The sequence below is a fragment of the Heterodontus francisci genome, chromosome 7 (genome assembly GCF_036365525.1).
Source record: "Heterodontus francisci isolate sHetFra1 chromosome 7, sHetFra1.hap1, whole genome shotgun sequence".
Classification (NCBI taxonomy): domain Eukaryota; kingdom Metazoa; phylum Chordata; class Chondrichthyes; order Heterodontiformes; family Heterodontidae; genus Heterodontus; species Heterodontus francisci.
In genome coordinates, this window is record NC_090377.1 from 51,945,947 (window position 1) to 51,966,384 (window position 20,438).

Genomic DNA, 20,438 nt, shown 5'->3' on the forward strand with positions numbered 1-20,438 from the left:
CTAATCCTTCTGCCAGTTACTTTAAATCTATGCCCCCTGGTTATTGACCTCTCTGTTAAGTGAAATAGGTCCTTCTTATTCACTCTGTCTAGGCCATTTATCATTTTATACACCTCGACTAAATCTCCCCTCAGCCAAAGAAAGCAATTCCAGCCTATCCAATCTTTCCTCAGAGCTAAAATTCTCCAGTCCTGACACATCCTCATAAATCTCCTCTGTATCTGTATACCCTCTCTAGTGAGATCACCTCCTTCCTGTAATTCAGTGGCCAGAACTGTACACAGTACTCTAGCTGTGGCCTAACTAGTGCTTTATACAGTTCTAGCATAACCTCCCTGCTCTTATATTCCTCAGCTAATAAAGGAAAGTATCCTCTATGAATACTTAACTATCTTATCTACCTCTCCTGCTACCTTTAGGGATCTGTGGATATGCATTTCAAGGTCCTTCTGTTTTTTTGCATTTATTAGTGTCTCACCATTTATTGGGTCCTTGTTTGTCCTCCCCAAATGCATTACTTCAAGCTTCTCCAGATTAAATACCATTTGCCACTTTACTGTCCATTTAACCAATCTGATCAACCACACGGCCAATTTCTGTACCATTTGCAAACTTCTTAACTGTATCCCCTACATTTCAGTCTAAATCATTGATATATACCATGGAAAGCAAGGAACCTGAGCCCTGTTGAATCCCTTCCATTTACAAAAACACCTGTTGATCATTAGACTTTTCTTCCTGCCACTGAGACAATTTTAGATCCAACTTGCCTCTTTCCCTTGGATCCTATGGGCTTTTACTTTTATGGCCCGTCTACCATGAGAGACCTTGTCAAAAGCCCTGCTAAAATCCATGTTGACTACGTTAAACACGCTGCCCTCATCGACCCTCCTTGTTCCCGCCTCAGAAAATTCAATGAAGTTAGTTAGACATGACTTTCCCTTAACAAATCCATGCCACAATTGGAATCAAAGATTGGAAGATAAAAAAGTAAATGAGCAATGGGAGGCCTTCAAAAAAGGAGATAGAGTGATGACAGACTAGATACATTCCCTTGAGGGCAAAAGGAAAGACATCCAAAACCAGAATTCCATGGATGACTACACATATAGAAAGTAAAATGACACAGAAGAAGGAGGCATACAATGAATGTCAGGCTCATAATACAAAGAACAAAGAACAGTACAGCACAGGAACAGGCCATTCAGTCCTCCAAGCCTGCGCCGATCTTGATGCCTGCCTAAACTAACACCTTCTGCACTTCCGGGGACCATATCCCTCTATTCCCTTCCTATTCATGTATTTGTCAAGATGTCTCTTAAATGTCGCTATCGTATCTGCTTCCACCACTTCCCCTGGCAGGAAGTTCCAGGCACTCACCACCCTCTGTGTAAAAAACCTTGCCTCGCACATCTCTCTAAACTTTACCCCTCGCACCTTAAACCTATGTCCCCTAGTAACTGACTCTTCCACCCTGGGAAAAAGCTTCTGACTATCCACTCTGTCCATGCCGCTCATAACTTTGTAAACCTCTATCATGTCGCCCCTCCACCTCCATCGTTCCAGTGAAAACAATTCGAGTTTTTCCAACCTCTCCTCATAGCTAATACCCTCCAGACCAGGCAACATCCTGGTAAACCTCCTCTGTACCCTCTCCAAAGCCTCCACATCCTTCTGGTAGTGTGGTGACCAGAATTGCACGCAATATTCTAAGTGTGGCCTAACTAAGGTTCTGTACAACTGCAACATGACTTGCCAATTTTTATACTCTATGCCCTGAACGATGAAGGCAAGCATGCCGTATGCCCTCTTGACTACCTTATCCACCTGCGTTGCCACTTTCAGTGACCTGTGGACCTGTACGCCCAGATCTCTCTGCCTGTCAATACTCCTAAGGGTTCTGCCATTTACTGTATAACTCCCACCTGCATTAGACCTTCCAAAATGCATTACCTCACATTTGTCCGGATTAAACTCCATCTGCCATTTCTCCGCCCAAGTCTCCAACCGATCTATATCCTGATGCATCCTCTGACAATCCTCATCATTATCCGCAACTCCACCAACCTTTGTGTCATCTACAAACTTACTAATCAGACCAGCTACATTTTCCTCCAAATCATTTATATATACTACAAACAGCAAAGGTCCCAGCACTGATCCCTGTGGAACACCACTAGTCACATCCCTCCATTCAGAAAAACACCCATCCACTGATACCCTCTGTCTTCTATGACTGAGCCAGTTCTGTATCTGTCTTGCTAGCACACCTCTGATCCCGTGTGACTTCACCTTTTGTACCAGTCTGCCATGCGGGACCTTGTCAAAGGCTTTACTAAAGTCCATATAGATAACATCCACTGCCCTTCCTTCATCAATCATCTTCGTCGCTTCCTCAAAAAACTCAATCAAATTAGTAAGACACGACCTCCCCTTCACAAAACCATGCTGTCTCTCGCTAATAAGTTCGTTTGTTTCCAAATGGGAGTAAATCATGTCCCGAATAATCCTCTCTATAATAGTTTCCCTACCACTGATGTATGGCTCACCGGCCTATAATTTCCTGGATTATCCTTGCTACCCTTCTTAAACAAAGGAACAACATTGGCTATTCTCCAGTCCTCTGGGACCTCACCTGTAGCCAATGAGGATGCAAAGATTTCTGTCAAGGCCCCAGCAATTTCTTCCCTTGCCTCCCTCAGTATTCTGGGGTAGATCCCATCAGGCCCTGGGGACTTATCTACCTTAATGCTTTGCAAGACACCCAACAACTCCTCCTTTTTGATAATGAGATGACTGAGACTATCTGCACTCCCTTCCCTAGGCTCATCATCCACCAAGTCCTTCTCTTTGGTGAATACTGATGCAAAGTACTCATTTAGCACCTCGCCCATTTCCTCTGGCTCCACACATAGATTCCCATCTCTGTCCTTGAGTGGGCCAACCCTTTCCCTGGTTACCCTCCTGTTCTTTATATATGTATAAAAAGCCTTGGGATTTCCTTAATCCTGTTTGCCAATGACTTTTCATGACCCCTTTTAGCCCTCCTAACTCCTTGCTTAAGTACCTTCCTACTGTCTTTATATTCCTCAAGTGCTTTGTCTGTTCCTAGTCTTCTAGCCCTTACAAATGCTTCCTTTTTCTTTTTGACTAGGCTCACAATATCCCGCGTTATCCAAGCTTCCCGAAACTTGCCAAACTTGTCTTTCTTCCTCACAGGAACATGCTGGTCCTGGATTCTAATCAGCTGACGTTTGAAAGACTCCCACATGTCAGATGTTGATTTACCCTCAAACAGCCGCTCCCAATCTAAATTCTTCAGTTCCTGCCTAATATTGTTATTATTAGCCTTCCCCCAATTTAGCACCTTCACCCGAGGACTACTCTTATCCTCATCCACAAGTACCTTAAAACTTATGGAATTATGGTCACTGCTCCCGAAATGCTCCCCCACTGAAACTTCGACCACCTGGCCGGGCTCATTCCCCAATACCAGGTCCAGAATGGCCCCATCCCTCGTTGGACTATCTACATACTGTTTCAAGAAACCCTCCTCGATGCTCCTCACAAATTCTGCCCCATCCAAGCCCCTAGCACTAAGTGAGTCCCAGTCGATACAGGGGAAGTTAAAATCACCCACCACTACAACCCTGTTACCTTTACATCTTTCCAAAATCTGTCTACATATCTGCTCCTCTACCTCCCGCTGGCTGTTGGGAGGCCTGTAGTAAACCCCCAACATCGTGACTGCACCCTTCCTATTCCTGAGCTCCACCCATATTGCCTCGCTGCATGACCCCTCTGAGGTGTCCTCCCGCAGTACAGCTGTGATATTCTCCTTAACCAGTAATGCAACTGCCCCACCCCTTTTACATCCCCCTCTGTCCCGCCTGAAGCTTCTAAAGCCTGGAACATTTAGCTGCCAATCCTGCCCTTCCCTCAACCAAGTCTCTGTAATAGCAACAACATCATATTTCCAAGTACTAATCCAAGCTCTAATTTCATCTGCCTTACCTGTTATACTTCTTACATTGAAACAAATGCACTTCAGACCACCAGTCCCACTGTGCTCAGCAACATCTCCCTGCCTGCTCTTCCTCTTAGTCCTACTGGCCTTATTTACTATGTCCTCCTCATTTATTTCACTTGGTGTTCTACTGCTCTGGTTCCCACCCCCCTGCCACACTAGTTTAAACCCTCCCGAGTGACGCTAGCAAACCTTGCAGCCAGGATATTAGTGCCCCTCCAGTTTAGATGCAACCCGTCCTTCTTGTACAGGTCCCATCTGTCCCTGAAGAGAGCCCAATGGTCCAGATATCTGAAACCCTCCATTCTACTACACCAGCTGCTCAGCCACGTGTTTAGCTGCACTATCTTCCTATTTCTAGCCTCACTGGCACGTGGCACAGGGAGTAATCCAGAGATTGCAACCCTAGAGGTCCTGTTTTTTAACTTACTGCCTAACTCCCTAAACTCCCCCTACAGGACCTCATCACTCTTCCTGCCTATGTCATTGGTACCGATGTGTACCACAACCTCTGGCTGTTCACCCTCCCCCTTCAGAATGCCTCCTGTCCGTTCAGAGACATCCTTGACCCTGGCACCAGGGAGGCAACATACCATCCCGGAGTCTCTTTCACGTCCACAGTAGAGAACCAAGCAGAATACAGAAAGTACAAACAAAAATTGAAAAAGGGAATATGAGGGACAAAGAGAATGTATGAGAAGAGATTAGCGGGTAACATAAAAGGGAACCCAACAGGTTTTTTCAAGCGTATAAATAGCTGAAGGAAGCGTGAGGTTGATTCGGAACTGAATAGGAGAACTTCTTGTGGAGACTGGGGGCATAGGAACAGGAGTAGGTCATTCAGTCGGTCGTTCCTATCCCGCCATTCAAGCCTATCCCGCCGTTCAATTAGATCATGGCTGATCAACTACCTCAACGCCACTTTCCCGTGCTATGATGTCATCAGTTTCCAGATATCTATCAATTTCTGTCTTGAACGTGCTCAATGATTGAGCTACCACAGCCCTATGGGGTAGAGAATTCCAAAGGTTCACCACCCTCTGAGAGAAGAAATTCCTCCTCATCTCACTCTTAAATGGCCTACCCCTAATTCTGAGAAAATAAGCACTTTACATGTTTCTTCACTATAGATGAGGATGTTGCCGCTGTCACAATTAAGGAGGAGGGTAAAGTTGGATAGAATAACAATAGGTAAAGATATGACACAAACATACATACGAGCATACGAATTAGGAGCAGGAGTAGGCCACTTGGACCCTCGGGTCTGCTCCGCCATTCAATAAGTTAACGGACGAACTGATTACTCCACATTCCCACCTACCCTTGATAACCTTTTACCCCCTTACTTATCAAGAATCTATCTACCTCTGCCTTAAAATATTCAAAGACTCTGCTTCCACTGCCTTTTGAGGAAGAGAGTTCCAAAGACTCACGACCCTCTGAGAGAAAAAAATTCTCCTCTTTTCTGTATTAAGTGGGCAACCCCTTATTTTTAAATAGTGACCCCTAGTTCTAGATTCTCCCACGAGAGGAAACATCCTTTCCACATCCACCCTGTCAAGACCCCTCAGGATCTTATATGTTTCAATCAAGTCACCTCTTACTCGTCTAAACTTCAGCGGATACAAGCCTAGCCTGTCCAACCTTTTCGCATAAGACAACCTGCCCATTCCAGATATTAGTCTGGTAAACCTTCTCTGAATTGCTTCCAACACATTTACATCTTACCTTAAATAAGGAGACCAATACTGTACACAACATTCCAGATGTGGTCTCATCAATGCCCTGTATAACTGAAGCATAATCTCTCTACTTTAGTTTTCAGTTCCCCTCACAATAAATGATAACATTCTATTAGCTTTCCTAATTGCTTGCTGTACCTGCATACTAACCTTATGGGATTCATGCACTAGGACACCCAGATCCCTCTGCATTTCAGAGCTCTGCAATCTCTCACCATTTAGATAATATGCTTTTCTTTTTTTCCTGCCAAAATAGACAATTTCACATTTTTCCATATTATACTCCATTTGCCAGATCTTTGCCCACTCACTTAACCTATCTTTTTTCCCTTTGTAGCCTGGAATGCATCCTGGGTTACTTAGAAAAATAAAGGTGGAGATAGTGGAGGCTATAGCTGCAATATTCCAATCTTCCTTAGATATAGATGTGGGGCCAGAGAACTGGAGGATTGCAAATGTTACACCCTTGTTCAAAAAAGGGAAGAGGGTTAGGCTTGGCAACTACAGACTAGTCAGCCTAATGTCAGTGGCGGGGAAACTTTTAGAGACAATAATGCAAGCTAAAGTTAAGGGTAACTTGGAAGCTTGTGCATTAATAAATGACAACCAGTACAAACCTATTAAAAGAAAATCATGTTTGACTAACTTCATTGAGTTCTTTGAGGAAGTAATGGAGAGAGTTGATGAAGATAATACAGTTGATGTTGTGTATATGGACTTTTAAAAGGTGTTTGATAAAGTATCACATATTGGACTTGATAACAAAATTAAAGCCCTTGAGATGAAAAGGAAAGTGGCTGTGTGGCTATGAGACAGAAAGCAAAGAGCAGTGGTGAATGGTTGTTTTTCAGGTTGGAGGGAAGTTTACAGTGGTGTCTGCCAGGCATCAGTATTAGGACCATTGCTCGTTTTGATATATATTAATGACCTGGACTTGGATATACAGGACATAATTTCAAAACTTGCAGATGACACAAAACTTGGAAATGTAGTGAGGAGGATCGTAACAGACTTCAGGAGGACGTAAAATGGATGGACACATGGCAGATGAAATTTAATGCAGAGAAGTGTGGTGATTCATTTTGGTAGGAAGAATGAGGCAAGATAATATATACTAAAATAAATAGTAGAATTTTAAAGGGGGTGTAGGAACAGAGAGATCTAGGAGTGTACATACACAAACTTTTGAAGGTGACAGGACAAGTTGAGAAGGCTGTTGAAAAGGCATATGGGATTCTTGGTTTATAAATAGAGATATGGAATAAAAAAACAAAGAAGTTGTGTCAAATATTTATAAACCACTGGTTAGGCCTCATCTGGACAATTGTGGTCAGTTCTGGGCACCGCACTTTCGGAAGAATGTCAAGTCTTTTGGCAAGGGTGCAGAGGAGCTTTACTAGAATGTTACCAAGAAGATTTCAGTTATGTGGAGAGACTAGAGAAGCCAGTGTTGTTCTCCATAGAGCAGAGAAGGTAAGGGGAGAATTAATGGATATGTTCAAATCATGACGTTTTAGTGAAAGAAGAAAGTGTTTCCAGTTGCAGAAGGGAAAGTAGCCAGAGGACACAGATTTAAAGTAATTGGCAAAAGAACCAAAGGTGAGAGGAGGAGAAATGTTTTTGTGTAGTGAGTTGTTTATGATCTGGAATGCACTGCCTGAAAGGGAAACGGATTCAATAGTAACTTCCACAAGGGAATTGGATAAGTATTTGAAGATGGAATTTGCAGGGCTATGGGGAAAGAGCAGGGAATGGGGTTAGTTGAATAGCTCTTTCAAAGAGCCAGCACAGGCACACTGCGTTGAATGGCCTGTTATTGTGCTTGGCATTCTATGAAAGTTGCTATATAAATGCAAACTTTTGTTGTTAATTATTCAGATTAAATCTTTGTGCTGCTTTTCAGTTACAGTTGACCTCGAGGTTACTTTGATTTTCCCCTCAGTGTGTATCAGGGACACGTTTGAATATTGATAATACTGTAGTAATTTCCAGAATCTCTTTTGCCATGTAAAGAAAACATGAGGCCATCCGTGAAACAGGAAAAACAAAGCTACTACTATTTTTCAATTGAAATGGGTTTTATCTTTATTTGTCTGCTGCCTATAAGTAATTTATGAAAACAAAAAAAATGTCTGTCAACCCTTCATGTTTTCAGTTTTTGGTTCAAACCTTGTGTTCAAAGGAGGGGGTGATTATCTACATTAAATCATTATTTAGGCACATACTACCTGTTAAGTAACAATTGCTTCTTTGTGTCATACTTTATTGTCATATTTTGTCACTTTTGCATACCTCTGAGACCTTCCAGCTGCATCTCCAACGTCGGTGGCATTATGATGCCATTCTCCACAGTGCCACCCACCCACCTCTTGGAAAACCTAAAATTGAGCCTCAGGCCTGGGGCTCCATGCCATTTATATGTTGCTACATTTCATGGCATCTGTTTGTTTCTTCTTCCTATTGCTGATTGTATCACAACCCCAGTGTGCTGCATCACTTGCCCTGACCCCACAACTGATTCAAACTCTGAGAAATCTCACCGTTGTGGCATAAAGTGACATAAACTACACTTCCAGCTGTATTGGGAATTAACTTAAAGTTCTTGAAGTGGTTTTGCTGCTTTTAAAATTAATATGATTTTAAAGGTGCTGGAATCAAATGGAAATAGTTGAAGATGGTGTCCATCATTGGCTGGGAATGTAGCTTTTACACTGTGGTTGAGTGTACTGCGACTTGAGGCTTGAGGCCATGCAGGGCATTTGTGTGGAGATTTCTTAAGAGTTTTCCCAGCAGTGGCTGGAGAAAATCTATTATTTAAATGTAATACTTATTTGAAATAATGCAGGTTTCTACAGTTTTCCCTACCACTGCTTCTCCTGCTACTCTTATCTCTGCTGTGGGGAGGTGGCATAATGGAAATGATGCTGAACTAGTAATCCAGAGATCCAGTCTAATGCCCTGGGGACACAGGTTCAAATCCCACCACGGCAGTTGGTGGAATTTAAATTCAAGTAATTACTAAAAAAAAATATGGAATTGAAAGCTGGGCTAAGTAATGACACCATTAAACAATCATAATTGTTGTAAAAAACGATCTGGTTCACTAATGTCCTTTAGGGAAGGAAATCTGCCATCCTTACCTGGTCTGGCCTACATGTGACTCCAGACCCACTGCAATGTGGTTGACTCTTAGCTGCCCTCTGAAATGATCTAGCGAGCCACTCAGTTATTAAAGTCAATTAGGGATGGGCAACAAATGCTGGCCTTGTCAGTGACGCCCACATCCCATGAAAGAATAAAATAAAACACTGTCCTCAGCATCTCTGCTCCCACTTGCCATCTCTTGCTGCCTTTTGCTTATTTCATCCTCCTGATACTGACAATCAATGCCTTTCCACCTTCTACTGACCTGCCGGTGAGAAAACCCTTATCATTATGTTTTGTCAATGGCTTCCTGAAGCCCACCTCCCACTGCTCCCATATCCAGCAAATGCAACCTCCATCCCAACATCCCACAGACTGCCACCATCAACCCAGAGCTCCCGCATCCCACATATCCCCGTGTTGCTAAGAATATGCTCCTGTTTGTCTCTTCAGTGTAACATTGGTGATTTATTGACCTCTGTTTATATTGGTGGAAGTTGGTTATTAATTATTTGGAATATGTTACCATAGAGGTAATATTATAATTAATGCTCATTCATGAAGCATAATTATTCTAATTTATGTGTAACTAATGATTCCATATTGTGTCTCTAGATTGAACGAGGAGATCTAAATGGTTTACACCGAATGACTGTGGTCAGCCATCTTTCTCATCCTTGGGGATTAGCCACATATGAGAACTTCCTTTACTACACGGATTCTGATTATGAGGTCATTGAGCGTGTGGACAAGATCACTGGTGAAAATGTAGTTGTAATGAGGAATAATATTGCAGGGCTGAAGTGCCTCAAAGTTCACTTCCGCGACAGTGAGTACTACCTGTAATTAGCTGAGTATTAAAAGATTCCTGTATAGTTACACTACAGCAGTGAGAAATATAAAGTATGCAAAATTAAGCTGTTCTAACAGTTGGATTTCTACAGTTACTTTAACTACAACTTCCATATAATTGTTAAGTATCTTAATATGAATTAAACATAATTGTGTATGTTCAGCTCCATGGACATGCAAGTTCGTGCATTTATATACGCCTCAGGAAGTACCAATGATTCCCTTTTGATGTACACTCAGTTTATGTAACACATTATACACATCATACATCATCTGATTAATTTGGTACTTGCCATTTCTCACATATGTGCTATGAAAATTCATTCGCAAACAAGTTAAAGCATTTTATACAGTGAATTGTGATCTGAAATGCACGCCCTGAAGGGGTAGTGGAGGCAGATCTACTAATAACTTTCAAAAGGAAATTGGATACATACATGAAAAGAAAAAAAATGCAGGGTTAAGATGAAAGAACAGGGGACAAATTGGATAGAAGGCTCGGTGAGAAAGTAATCAGAGGCTGCCAGGCGATATAGAGTGGTTATGTGTTTGGGCAAGAAGGTGGCAGATGGAGTATAACATGGCGCAGTGTGAACTTATCCACTTAGGTAGGAAGAATGGAAAAGTAGAATATATTTTGAAAGGTGAAAGTCTAGTAGATGTTGGTATTCAAAGGATTTGGGGGTCCTTGTACATAAATCACAGAAAGTTAACAGGCAAGCAATTAGGAAGGCGCCGCTGCAGAATTCCCAGCCTCTGAACTGCTCTTGTAGCCACAGTATTTATGTGGCTGCTCAATTTCTGGTCAATGATAACCCCTAGGATGTTGATAGTAGGGATTCAGCGATGGTGATGCCATTGAGTGTCAAGGGGAGTGGGTTAGATTCTCTCTTATTTGGAGATTCTCATTGCCTGGCACTTGTGTGGTGTGAATGTTACTTGCACTTAGCCCAAGCCTGAATGTTGTCCAGGCCTTGCTGCATATGGACTTGACTGCTTCAGTATCTGAGGAGTTATGAATTTTACTGAACATCGTACAATCATCAGCAAACATTTCCATTTCAGACCATATGATGGAGGGAAGGTCATTAATGAAGCAGCTGAAGATGGTTGGACCTAGGACAATACCCTGAGGAACTCCTGCAGTGATGTCCTGGGGCTGAGATGATTGGCCTCCAATAACCACAACCATCATCCTTTGTGCTAGCTATGACACCAACCAATGGATTGATTCCCATTAACTTCAGTTTGGCTAGGGCCCTTGATGCCACACTCGGGTCAAATGTTGCATTGATATCAAGGGCAATCAGTCTCACCACAACTCTGCATTTCAGCTCTTTTGTCCATATTTGGACCAAGGCTGTAATGAGGTCAGGAGCTGAGTGTCCCGGGCAGAATCCAAACTAAGCATCGGTGAGCTGCTTATTGCTGATTAAGTGGCATTTGATAGCACTGTCGACAGCGCCGTCAATCACTTTGCTGATGATTGTGAGTAGACTGATGGGGCGGTGATTGGCCAGATTGGATTTGTCCTGCATTTTGTGGATATGGTATACCTGGGCAATTTTCCACATTGATGCCAGTGTTGTATCTGTATTGGAACAGCTTGGCTAGGGGTGCTGGTAGTTCTGCAGCACAAGTCTTCAGTACTACAGCCATGTGTTGTCAGGACCCATAGCTTTGCAGTATCCAGTGCCTTCAGCTGTTTGTCGATATCACGTGGAGTGAATCGGATTGGCTGAAGACTGGCATCTGTGATGCTGGAACCTCAGGAGGAGTCGAGATGGATCATCCACTCGGCACTTCTGGCTGAAGATGGTTGTGAAGGCTTCAGTCTTTTCTTTTGCACTGATGTGCTAGGCTCCCCATCATTGAGGATGGGGATGTTTGTGGAGCCTTCTCCTCCTGTTGTTAATTGTCCACCACCATTCATGACTGGATCTGGGAGGACTGCAGAGCTTTGATCTGATCCGTTGATTGTGGAATTGCTTAGCCCTATCTATTGCATGCTGCTTCCGCTGTTTGGCATACAAGTAGTCCTGGGTTGTAGCTTCACCAGGTTGACACCTCATTTTTAGGTAAGCCTGGTGTTGCTCCAGGCATGCTCTTCTGCACTCCTTATTGCACCAGGGTTAATCCCCTGGCTTGATGGTAATGGAAGAGTGGGGGATATGCTGAGCCATGAGGTTACAGATTGTGATTGAATACAATTCTGCTGCTGCTGATCACCGACAGTGCCTCATGGATGCCCAATGTTGAGCTGCTGGATCTGTTCTGAATCTATCCCATTTAGCATGGTGGCAGTGCCACACAACACGATGGAGGGTATTCTCAGTGTGAAGATGGGAATTTGTTTTCACAATGATTGTGTGGTGGTCACTCCTACCAATACTGTCATGGACAGATGCATCTGCATCAGGTACATTGGTGAGGACAACTCGAGTATGTTTTCCCCTCTTGTTGGTTCCCTCACCACCTGCCGGTGGCCCATTCTGACAGATATGTCCTTCAGGACTCGGCCTGCTCAGTCAGTAATGGTGTTACCGAGCTACTCTTGGTGATGGACATTGAAGCCTCCCCACCCAGAATACATTCTGTGCCCTTGCTATCCTCAGTGTTTCTTCCAAGTGGTGTTCAAGATGGAGGAGCGTGATTCATAAGCTGAGGGAGGGTGGCAGGTGATAATCAGCTGGAGGTTTCCTTGCCATGTTTGACCTGATGCCATGAGACTTGGATGGGGTCCGGTGTTAACGTTGAGGACTCCCAGGGTAACTCACTTCCGACTGTGTCACCATCTTTGGTGGGTCTGTCCTGCTGATGGGACAAACCATTCCCAGGAATGTTGATGGTGGTGTCTGGGACACTGGATGTAGGGCAGGCTTCCATGATTATGACTATGTCAGGCTGTTGCTTGACTAGTCTGTGGGACACTTTCCCAATTTTGGCACAAGCCCCCAGATGATAGGACTTTGGAAGGTTGACATGGCTGGGTTTGCCATTATCATTTCCGGTGCCTAGATCGATGCCAGGTGTTTCAACTTTTGTGTAGCAGTTTTGTACAAATGAATGGCTTGCTAGGACATTTCAGAGGGCAGTTAAGAGTCAACCACATTACTGTGGGTCTGGAGTTACATGTAGGCCAGACCAGGCAAGGACAGTAGATTTCCTTCCGAAAGGACAGTGGTAAACCAGATGGGTTTTTACGACAATCGATGGTAGTTTCATGGTCAACTTTGCTGACTAGCTTTTAATTCTTGATATTCATTATTAATTGAATTTAAATTCCACCAGCTGCTGTGGTGGGATTTGCACTTGTGGCCCTAGAGTGGCCTTGGTCTCTAGATTAATAGTCAAGTGACAGTACCAGTATTCCACCGTCTCCTAACAATTACTGTTGGCAATATTAGCAGACAAACGCTTAGCATGTTCACATGACATCTTGTGCCTTTTATTTCAAAGTAAATGATCTTCACTATTGAGGATACAAGTAACATCCCAGTATTAGTCAGGAAATGGAATGGAGGGAGGTACTGGTACTGAACAAATTGTTGGAGCTGCAGGCTGATCCGGGTCCTGATGGACTCCATCCTAGGGTGTTAAAAGAAGTGGTGAGTGAGATAGTTGATGCGTTAATTTAAATTTTGAAAAATTCCCCAGTTTCGGGGAAGGTTCCGTTAGATTGGAAAATAGTGAATGTAACTCCTTTGTTCAAAAAGGGTGGGAGAAGAAAACTGGAAACTATAGGCCAGTTAGCATAATATCTGTCTTAGGGAAAATGTTAGAAGCTATTATTAAAGATGTTATAGCAGGGCATTTAGAAAAATTCGTTAATCAGGCAGAGTTAACATGGTTTTGTAAAAGGGAAATCATGTTCAACCAATTTATTGGAATTCTTTGAGGGAGATACATGCGCTGTGGATAAAGGGGAACCAGTGGATGTATTGTACTTCGATTTCCAGAAGGCATTTGATAAGGCACCACATCAAAGGTTATTGCATAAAATAAAAACTCATGGTGTGGGGGGTAACATATTGGCATGGATGGAAGATTGGCTAGCTAACAGGAAACAGAGAATAGGCATAAATGGGTCATTTTCTGGTTGGAAAAGTGTAATGAGTGGTGTACCACAGGGATATGTGCTGGAATTTAGAAGAGTAAGGGACGACTTGATTGAAACTTATAAGATCCTGAGGGATCCTGACAAGGTGGATGTGGAAAGGATGTTTCCCCTTGTGGGAGAATCTAGAACTAGGGGTCACTATTTAAAAATAAGGGGTCGCCCATCTAAGACACAGATGAGGAGAAATTTTTTCTTTGAGGGTCGTGAGTCTTTGGAACTCTTTTCCTCAAAAGGTGGTGGAAGCAGAGTCTTTAAATATTTTTAAGGCAGAGGTAGATAGATTCTTGATAAGCAGGGGGGTGGAAGGTTGTCGGGGTAGGTGGAAATGTGGAGTACTCAGTTCAGCCATAAACATATTGAATGGCAGAGCAGGCTCGAAGGGCTGATTGGCCTACTCCTGCTCCTAAATTCGTATATTCATATGTATGTCTGTTAACATACCTTGTGCAGTAATGCCATAGGAATATGTTAAGTATTTGACGACAATACTTGTGTCAATTGTAGAGGGCTTTAAACTTAGCAGTGTAATTCTGAAATAACTTAGAAAGAGTAGGGCCCATTAAGGACCAAAGTGGCAATCTGTGTGCGAGCTGGTGGATGTAGGTGAGATTTTAAATTATTACTTTTCATCTGTATTCACAATGGAGAAGGACGATGTAGGTGTAGAGGTCAGAGAGGGGGATTGTTCTATACTTGAACATTTTAGCATTGAAAGGGAGGAGGCATTAGCGGTTTTACTGGGCTTAAAAGTGTATAAATCCTCAGGCCCAGATGAGATGTATCCCAGGCTGCTATGTGAGGCAAGGGAGGAGATTGCAGGGGCTCTGACACAAATTCTCAAATCCTCTTTGGCCACAGGAGAAGTGCCAGAGGACTGGAGGACAGCGAATGTGGTACCATTATTCAAGAAGGGTAGTCGGGATAAACCAGGTAACTACAGCCCAGTGAGACTAACATCAGTGGTTGGGAAACTGTTGGAAAAAATTCTGAGGGACAGGATTAATCTCCACTTGGAGAGTCAGGGATTAATCAGGGATAGTCAGCATGGCTTTGTCAGGGGGAGATCATGTCTAACCCATTTGTTTGAATTTTTTGAGGAGGTGACTAGCTGTGTAGATGAGGGTAAAGCAGTTAATATAGTCTACATGGACTTCAGTAAGGCTTTTGATAAGGTCCTGCATGGGAGATTGATCAAGAAGGTAAGAGCTCTTGGGATCCAGGACAATTTGGCAAATTGGATCCAAAATTGGCTTAGTGGCAGGAGGCAGAGGGTGATGATCGAGGGTTGTTTTTTGCGATTGGAAGCCTGTGACCAGTGGTGTACCGCAGGGATCGGTGCTGGGACTCTTGCTGTTTGTAGTGTACATTAATGATTTAGACGCGAATATAGGAAGTATGATCACTAAGTTCGCAGATGACATGAAAATTGGTGTGTCAAAAATAGTGAGGAGGAAAGCCTTAGATTACAGGACGATATAGATGGACTGGTAAGATGGGCAGAGCAGTGAAAATTGGAATTTAATCCTGAGAAGTGTGAGGTGATGCACTTTGGGAGGACTAACAAGGCAAGGAAATATACAATGGCTGGTAGGACCCTAGGAAGTACAGAAGGTCAGAGGAAACTTGGTGTACTTGTCCATAGATCACTGAAGACAGCAGCACAGGTAGATAAGGCGGTTAGGAAGGCATATGGGATACTTGCCTTTATTCGCCGAGGCACAGAATATAAGAGCAGGGAGATTATGATGGATCTGTACAAAATGCTAGTTAGGCCACAGCTGGAGTACTGAGTACAGTTCTGGTCGCCACACGATAGGAAGGATGGGGGACCTGAGGGCATATTTAGGGTAGATAGGAAGAAACGTTTTCCCTTAGCGGAGGTGTCAGTAACCAGGGGGCATATATTTAAGGCAAGGAGCTTAGAGGGGATTTGAGGAAAAAAAATTTCACCCAGAGGGTGGTAGGAATCTGGAACACACTGCCTGAAGGGCTAGTAGAGGCAGGAACCCTCACAACATTTAAGAAGTATTTAGATGAGCACTTGAAACGCCACGGCATACAAGGCTACGGGCCAATTGTTGGAAAATGGGATTAGAATAGATAGACTTGATGGCCGGTATGGATACGATGGGCCGAAGGGCCTGTTTCTGTGCTGTATAACTATGACTCAAAAACGTAAATGTTAGGAATAAAAGTGTAGGTTGTGCACCACCAAGTGGATATATAATGCTAGTGCATGATAAAAAACATTGGGCTGTATTTTACCAGCCCTATGGCGACGGGCTAGGCGGCAGAAGGGCTGGTAGTATGGCAGAGGAATACATTGGGTGGGGGAGCCTGACATTTTCCCATTGCCATGGCATATTACCAGTTCCGGGATCCTCAGTTTGCGGCCACCCACTGGGCAGCCAATTGAGCCACATACGTGGCTCCCACCAGCATTTTTCCTGCGTTGGGAGGGCTGACCGCCATGAGGAGACACCACCAGGTAAACCCTGGTAGCCTTACAGCGGCTTCCCAGGTAGGCATCTTCCTTAATGGCCACTCCATGGCATTGAGGCGCCCTCTTCCTCATCCTGCAGCCTCAGCAGTGGCCACCACTAGCAGCGGCGAAGCTGATCTTCTGGCCCTCTGATTGGGCTGGCTGCTCCGGGAGGTCTGCTGCCACTTTCAATTGGATGGTGGTCCTGGCAGCAGCCTGTTAATTGGCTGTCACCAGCAGAACGTCGCCCCTGGTCCCGCCGTCCACCAGCGTGGGGTCAGCGTCCACTTTTGGTACTGGCGACAGGACTTCTCAACTTCTGCCAAAATTCAGCCCATTGTTTCAAAGTACAACAGTGAAAGCTTTTTCAGGAGCAGGGATTCTGGAACTGGCCTCATCCCAACAGAAGCGCTACAGTTTGGGCCAGAATCCAGATACACCAGGTTTCTGCTTCTTGAATCTTCACCATATTATATTCAGTTAGTGGGAGGAGAGGGGCAGGCACTTCCTACGGTCACCCCACTAACTTAGGGAGCATGTCTGCAACTGTTCTTGGACTGTCTGATGACTTCTGCCCAGGTCACCACAGTTATATCCCATTGTAGGTCTTAAGAAGGGATGTGCATTTCTATTGCACATCTACATATGTGGGTATCTAGCCTGAATATTTAAATGAGCCCATCCCTGGGATTTGAGATTGAGTTAATGGCAGGCTGAAGCAGTTGGTGGAAGACCTGTCCAGCTGCACTTACATTCTCCTAAATGGTTTGCAGAATTTGCAAACCTTTCTTTTTGTGGTTTGAGTGTTCTAATGTAAAGCCATGTCTTCCCGGTTAGGATGTATTTTAATGTAAGTTTAGGCACTGAGCAAAGTTATACTAACCAGTAAACTTGGCTCTGATAACCTGTTCAATATCAGAGGGACCTTGCAGAAAATCAGAGAAGTGTCTGTCTTGTCAGTTCTCTACAAGGTTATAACTGGAATTATGCCAGAAGAATTGCTAGAGCTTAAGCTATATTTCAATATTTGTGCTACGAATGTTAGTTATTGCAGATCCGTGTGACCAGTCACAGAACTTCACAGTGAAGTTGCATACAGCAGTGCTGTTACCTAGAACTCTGTTCATTGTACATGGGAATACAAATGCCGAGTAGGCATTACTTGTTAAACCAGGAATGTTGAAACTTAGATCAGACTGAAAAATCTGTGGCTTGGCCATTGGTGCCTATCCAATTTCTTTGATGTCACAGCATCGACCAGAAATAAATTCATGAGACATTTGGTTTCATGCAGTTATCTCTAGCTACGTCCCATTGTTATGTCACCGATAATAAAAAAGAAACTTTTGAGTTTTATCAAGAGACATTAATTAGTGATCTATTGGTACAAGCAGCAGGCATCTCTGCTCTGAAGGTTAAGAAAAAAGTAGCCAGACAAAATAGGAAAGGGTGGTGGGGGAAGACAGCATGATTGTAAAGTCATAACAAAAACCTGTTCTGAATATGGACTAAATTTCTAATTTCAATGTTAAAACCATCTGGACGACTTTATTACACTGGGTGCCAATTACCTTTTAAGAAAATGTCAAAACTATGTAAAGTGTTTCTGCCTCAAGCAGAAAAATGAGAAATACTTTTTGCATAAGGTAAAACATTTCTTTCAGGTGATCTGTGTCAATCTGATTATAAGCTAAATTGGTGTAGAAATTGCTCCTATAATAGGTGTAACAATGTGTGCAGATTTATATGGCAGGTTGTGTGGTAATACTGGATTGCCAAAGCCAGAATACAAAATATATTTTTTTAATCTCCCCTTTGAAAAGCATTGATTGTATCAATTTTTATGTTTCACAGATTAGGCTTTAAAAGTAATTCATTAGTTCTGAAGCTTTGGAACATCCTGACAACATAAGGTGTTGCACAAATGAAAGTTTTTTTCTACCTTCATGTATTTTGTTTTCAATGTTTCTTAGAGTCAGCTGGTTCCTCCAATGGCTGTAGTAACAACGCTGGAGTATGTGAACAGCTCTGCCTGCCCAGACCCAATGGAGCATACACTTGTGCTTGTACTACAGGCTATCGCATGAACCCAGATAACAAGACCTGCTTATCCTTTGACTCATTTGTGATTGTGTCCCAGCTGACCATTATCCGAGGTTTCACGCTGGATGCGAATGACCATTCAGAAGCCATGGTTCCAGTGGGTGGCTTTGGTAGGTATCCTAATTCTCGACAGTAAAATGGGTTGGGAATGGAAATTTTACAATAAGTACATCACAGAAATTGGTGATTCTGATGGCACATCACACATGTTTTCGTCGATGTTTATATATTTTAATTATTCAGCAAAAGTTCTGTCATGCTTTACAAAATATCTTAAGTTTTTTCATGATCCACACCCTGCCAAAACAATGTAGAAAATGTTTTAAAGGCAATTCTACATAGGATGTCCTTTTATTATGTGTTACACTATACTTTATTAAGAGATTAATTTGTATAAGTACATCTTCATTAACCTCATTTATGTCAAGAATCTTACCAAGAACTTGATTAAGTATAATAAAAACCAATGGATTCCGGCAGATTGGAAGTTAGCAAATGTAACACCACTATTCAAGAAAGGAAGGAGTGAAAACAGGGAACTACAGGCCAGTTAGCCTGACATCAGTCATTGGGAAAAGGCTGGACTCTATTATTAAGGAAGTCTTAACAAGGCACTTCGAAAATCTTAGTGTGATCAGATAAAGTCAACTGATTTTCCAAAAGGGAGATGGTGTTTGACAAATTTATTAAAGTATTTTCGAGGATGTAACCAGTAAGGTAGATAAAGGGGAACCAATAGATGTAGTATACTTGGATTATCAAAAGGCATTTGATAAGTTGCCACACAAAAGGCAAATATGCAAGATAAGAGTGCAGGGGATTGGCGGTAATATATTGGCATGGATAGAGGATTGGTTAACAGACAGGAAGCAAATAGGGATAAATGGGGCATTTTCAAGTTAGTAGGCTGTGACTAGTGGAGTGCCACAAGGATCAGTGCTCAGGCCTCAGCTATTTACAATCTATATTAATGACTTAGATGAAAAGACTGAGAGTAATGTACCTAAGTTTGTTGACGATACAAAGCTAGGTGGAAATGTAAGCTATGAGGAGGACACAGAGAGGCTGCAAAGAGATATAGACAGGTTAAGTAAGTTGGCAACAAGGTGGTAGATGGAGTATAATGTGGGGAAGTGTGACGTTATTCACTTTGGTAGTAAGAACAGAAAAGCAGAATTTTTTTTAAAAGGCGTGAAACTTTTAAATATTAATATTCATAAAGACGTGGGTGTACTCATACAAGGAATACAAGAACTTAGCATGCAAGTACAGCAAGACGATTGGAGTACAAGAATAAGGAAGTCTTACTACATTTGTACAGGGCTTTGGTGAAACCATACCTGGAGTAATGTACGCAGTTTTAGTCTCCATATTTAAGGAAGGATATACTTGCATTGGAGTTGGTACAGCAACAGTTAACTGGTTCCTGGGATGAGAGAATTGTCATATGATAAAAGGCTGAGTAAATTGGCCTATACTCTCTGGAGTTTAAAAGAATGAGAGGTGGTCTCATTGAACCATACAAGACCCTGAAGGGGCACAGTCTCAAGTTAAGGGGCTGATCATTTACGACTGAGATGAGGAGAAATTTCTTCACTCAAAGGGTTGTGCATCTTTGGAATTCTCTACCCCAAAGGGTTGTGAATGCTCCATTGTTGAATATATTTAAAACTGAGATAGATTTTTAATCTCTCAGGGAATCAAGGATTATGGGGAGCAGGCAGGAAAGTGGAGTTGAGGCAGAAGATCAGCCATGATCGTTTTGAATGGTGGAGCAGGCTCGAGGGGCCATATGAGCTACTCTTGCTCATATTCCTTATATTCTTATGTCAAGTGATGTGTAATGAATTCCATATGCTAGAGCCACTGGAAAATTATGGAAGATTGTCGCAAAAATTGCACTAATTTTCCCTCATTTCTCCCTCTCCAACTTCACATTGAAACTCTTCTTCTCCCTCTTATAATTCA

General features: G+C 42.8%; 1 protein-coding gene across 1 annotated transcript in view; it reads left to right on the top strand.

The window, feature by feature from the left end:
* lrp2a (low density lipoprotein receptor-related protein 2a) overlaps window positions 1-20,438 on the top strand; it is a 418,190-nt gene that overhangs the window by 217,960 nt on the left and 179,792 nt on the right. Inside the window, exons 36-37 of the mRNA XM_068035173.1 lie at window positions 9,529-9,742; window positions 18,341-18,580. Coding sequence (XP_067891274.1) covers window positions 9,529-9,742; window positions 18,341-18,580 — 454 coding nt within the window. The remainder of the gene's footprint in view (window positions 1-9,528; window positions 9,743-18,340; window positions 18,581-20,438) is intronic.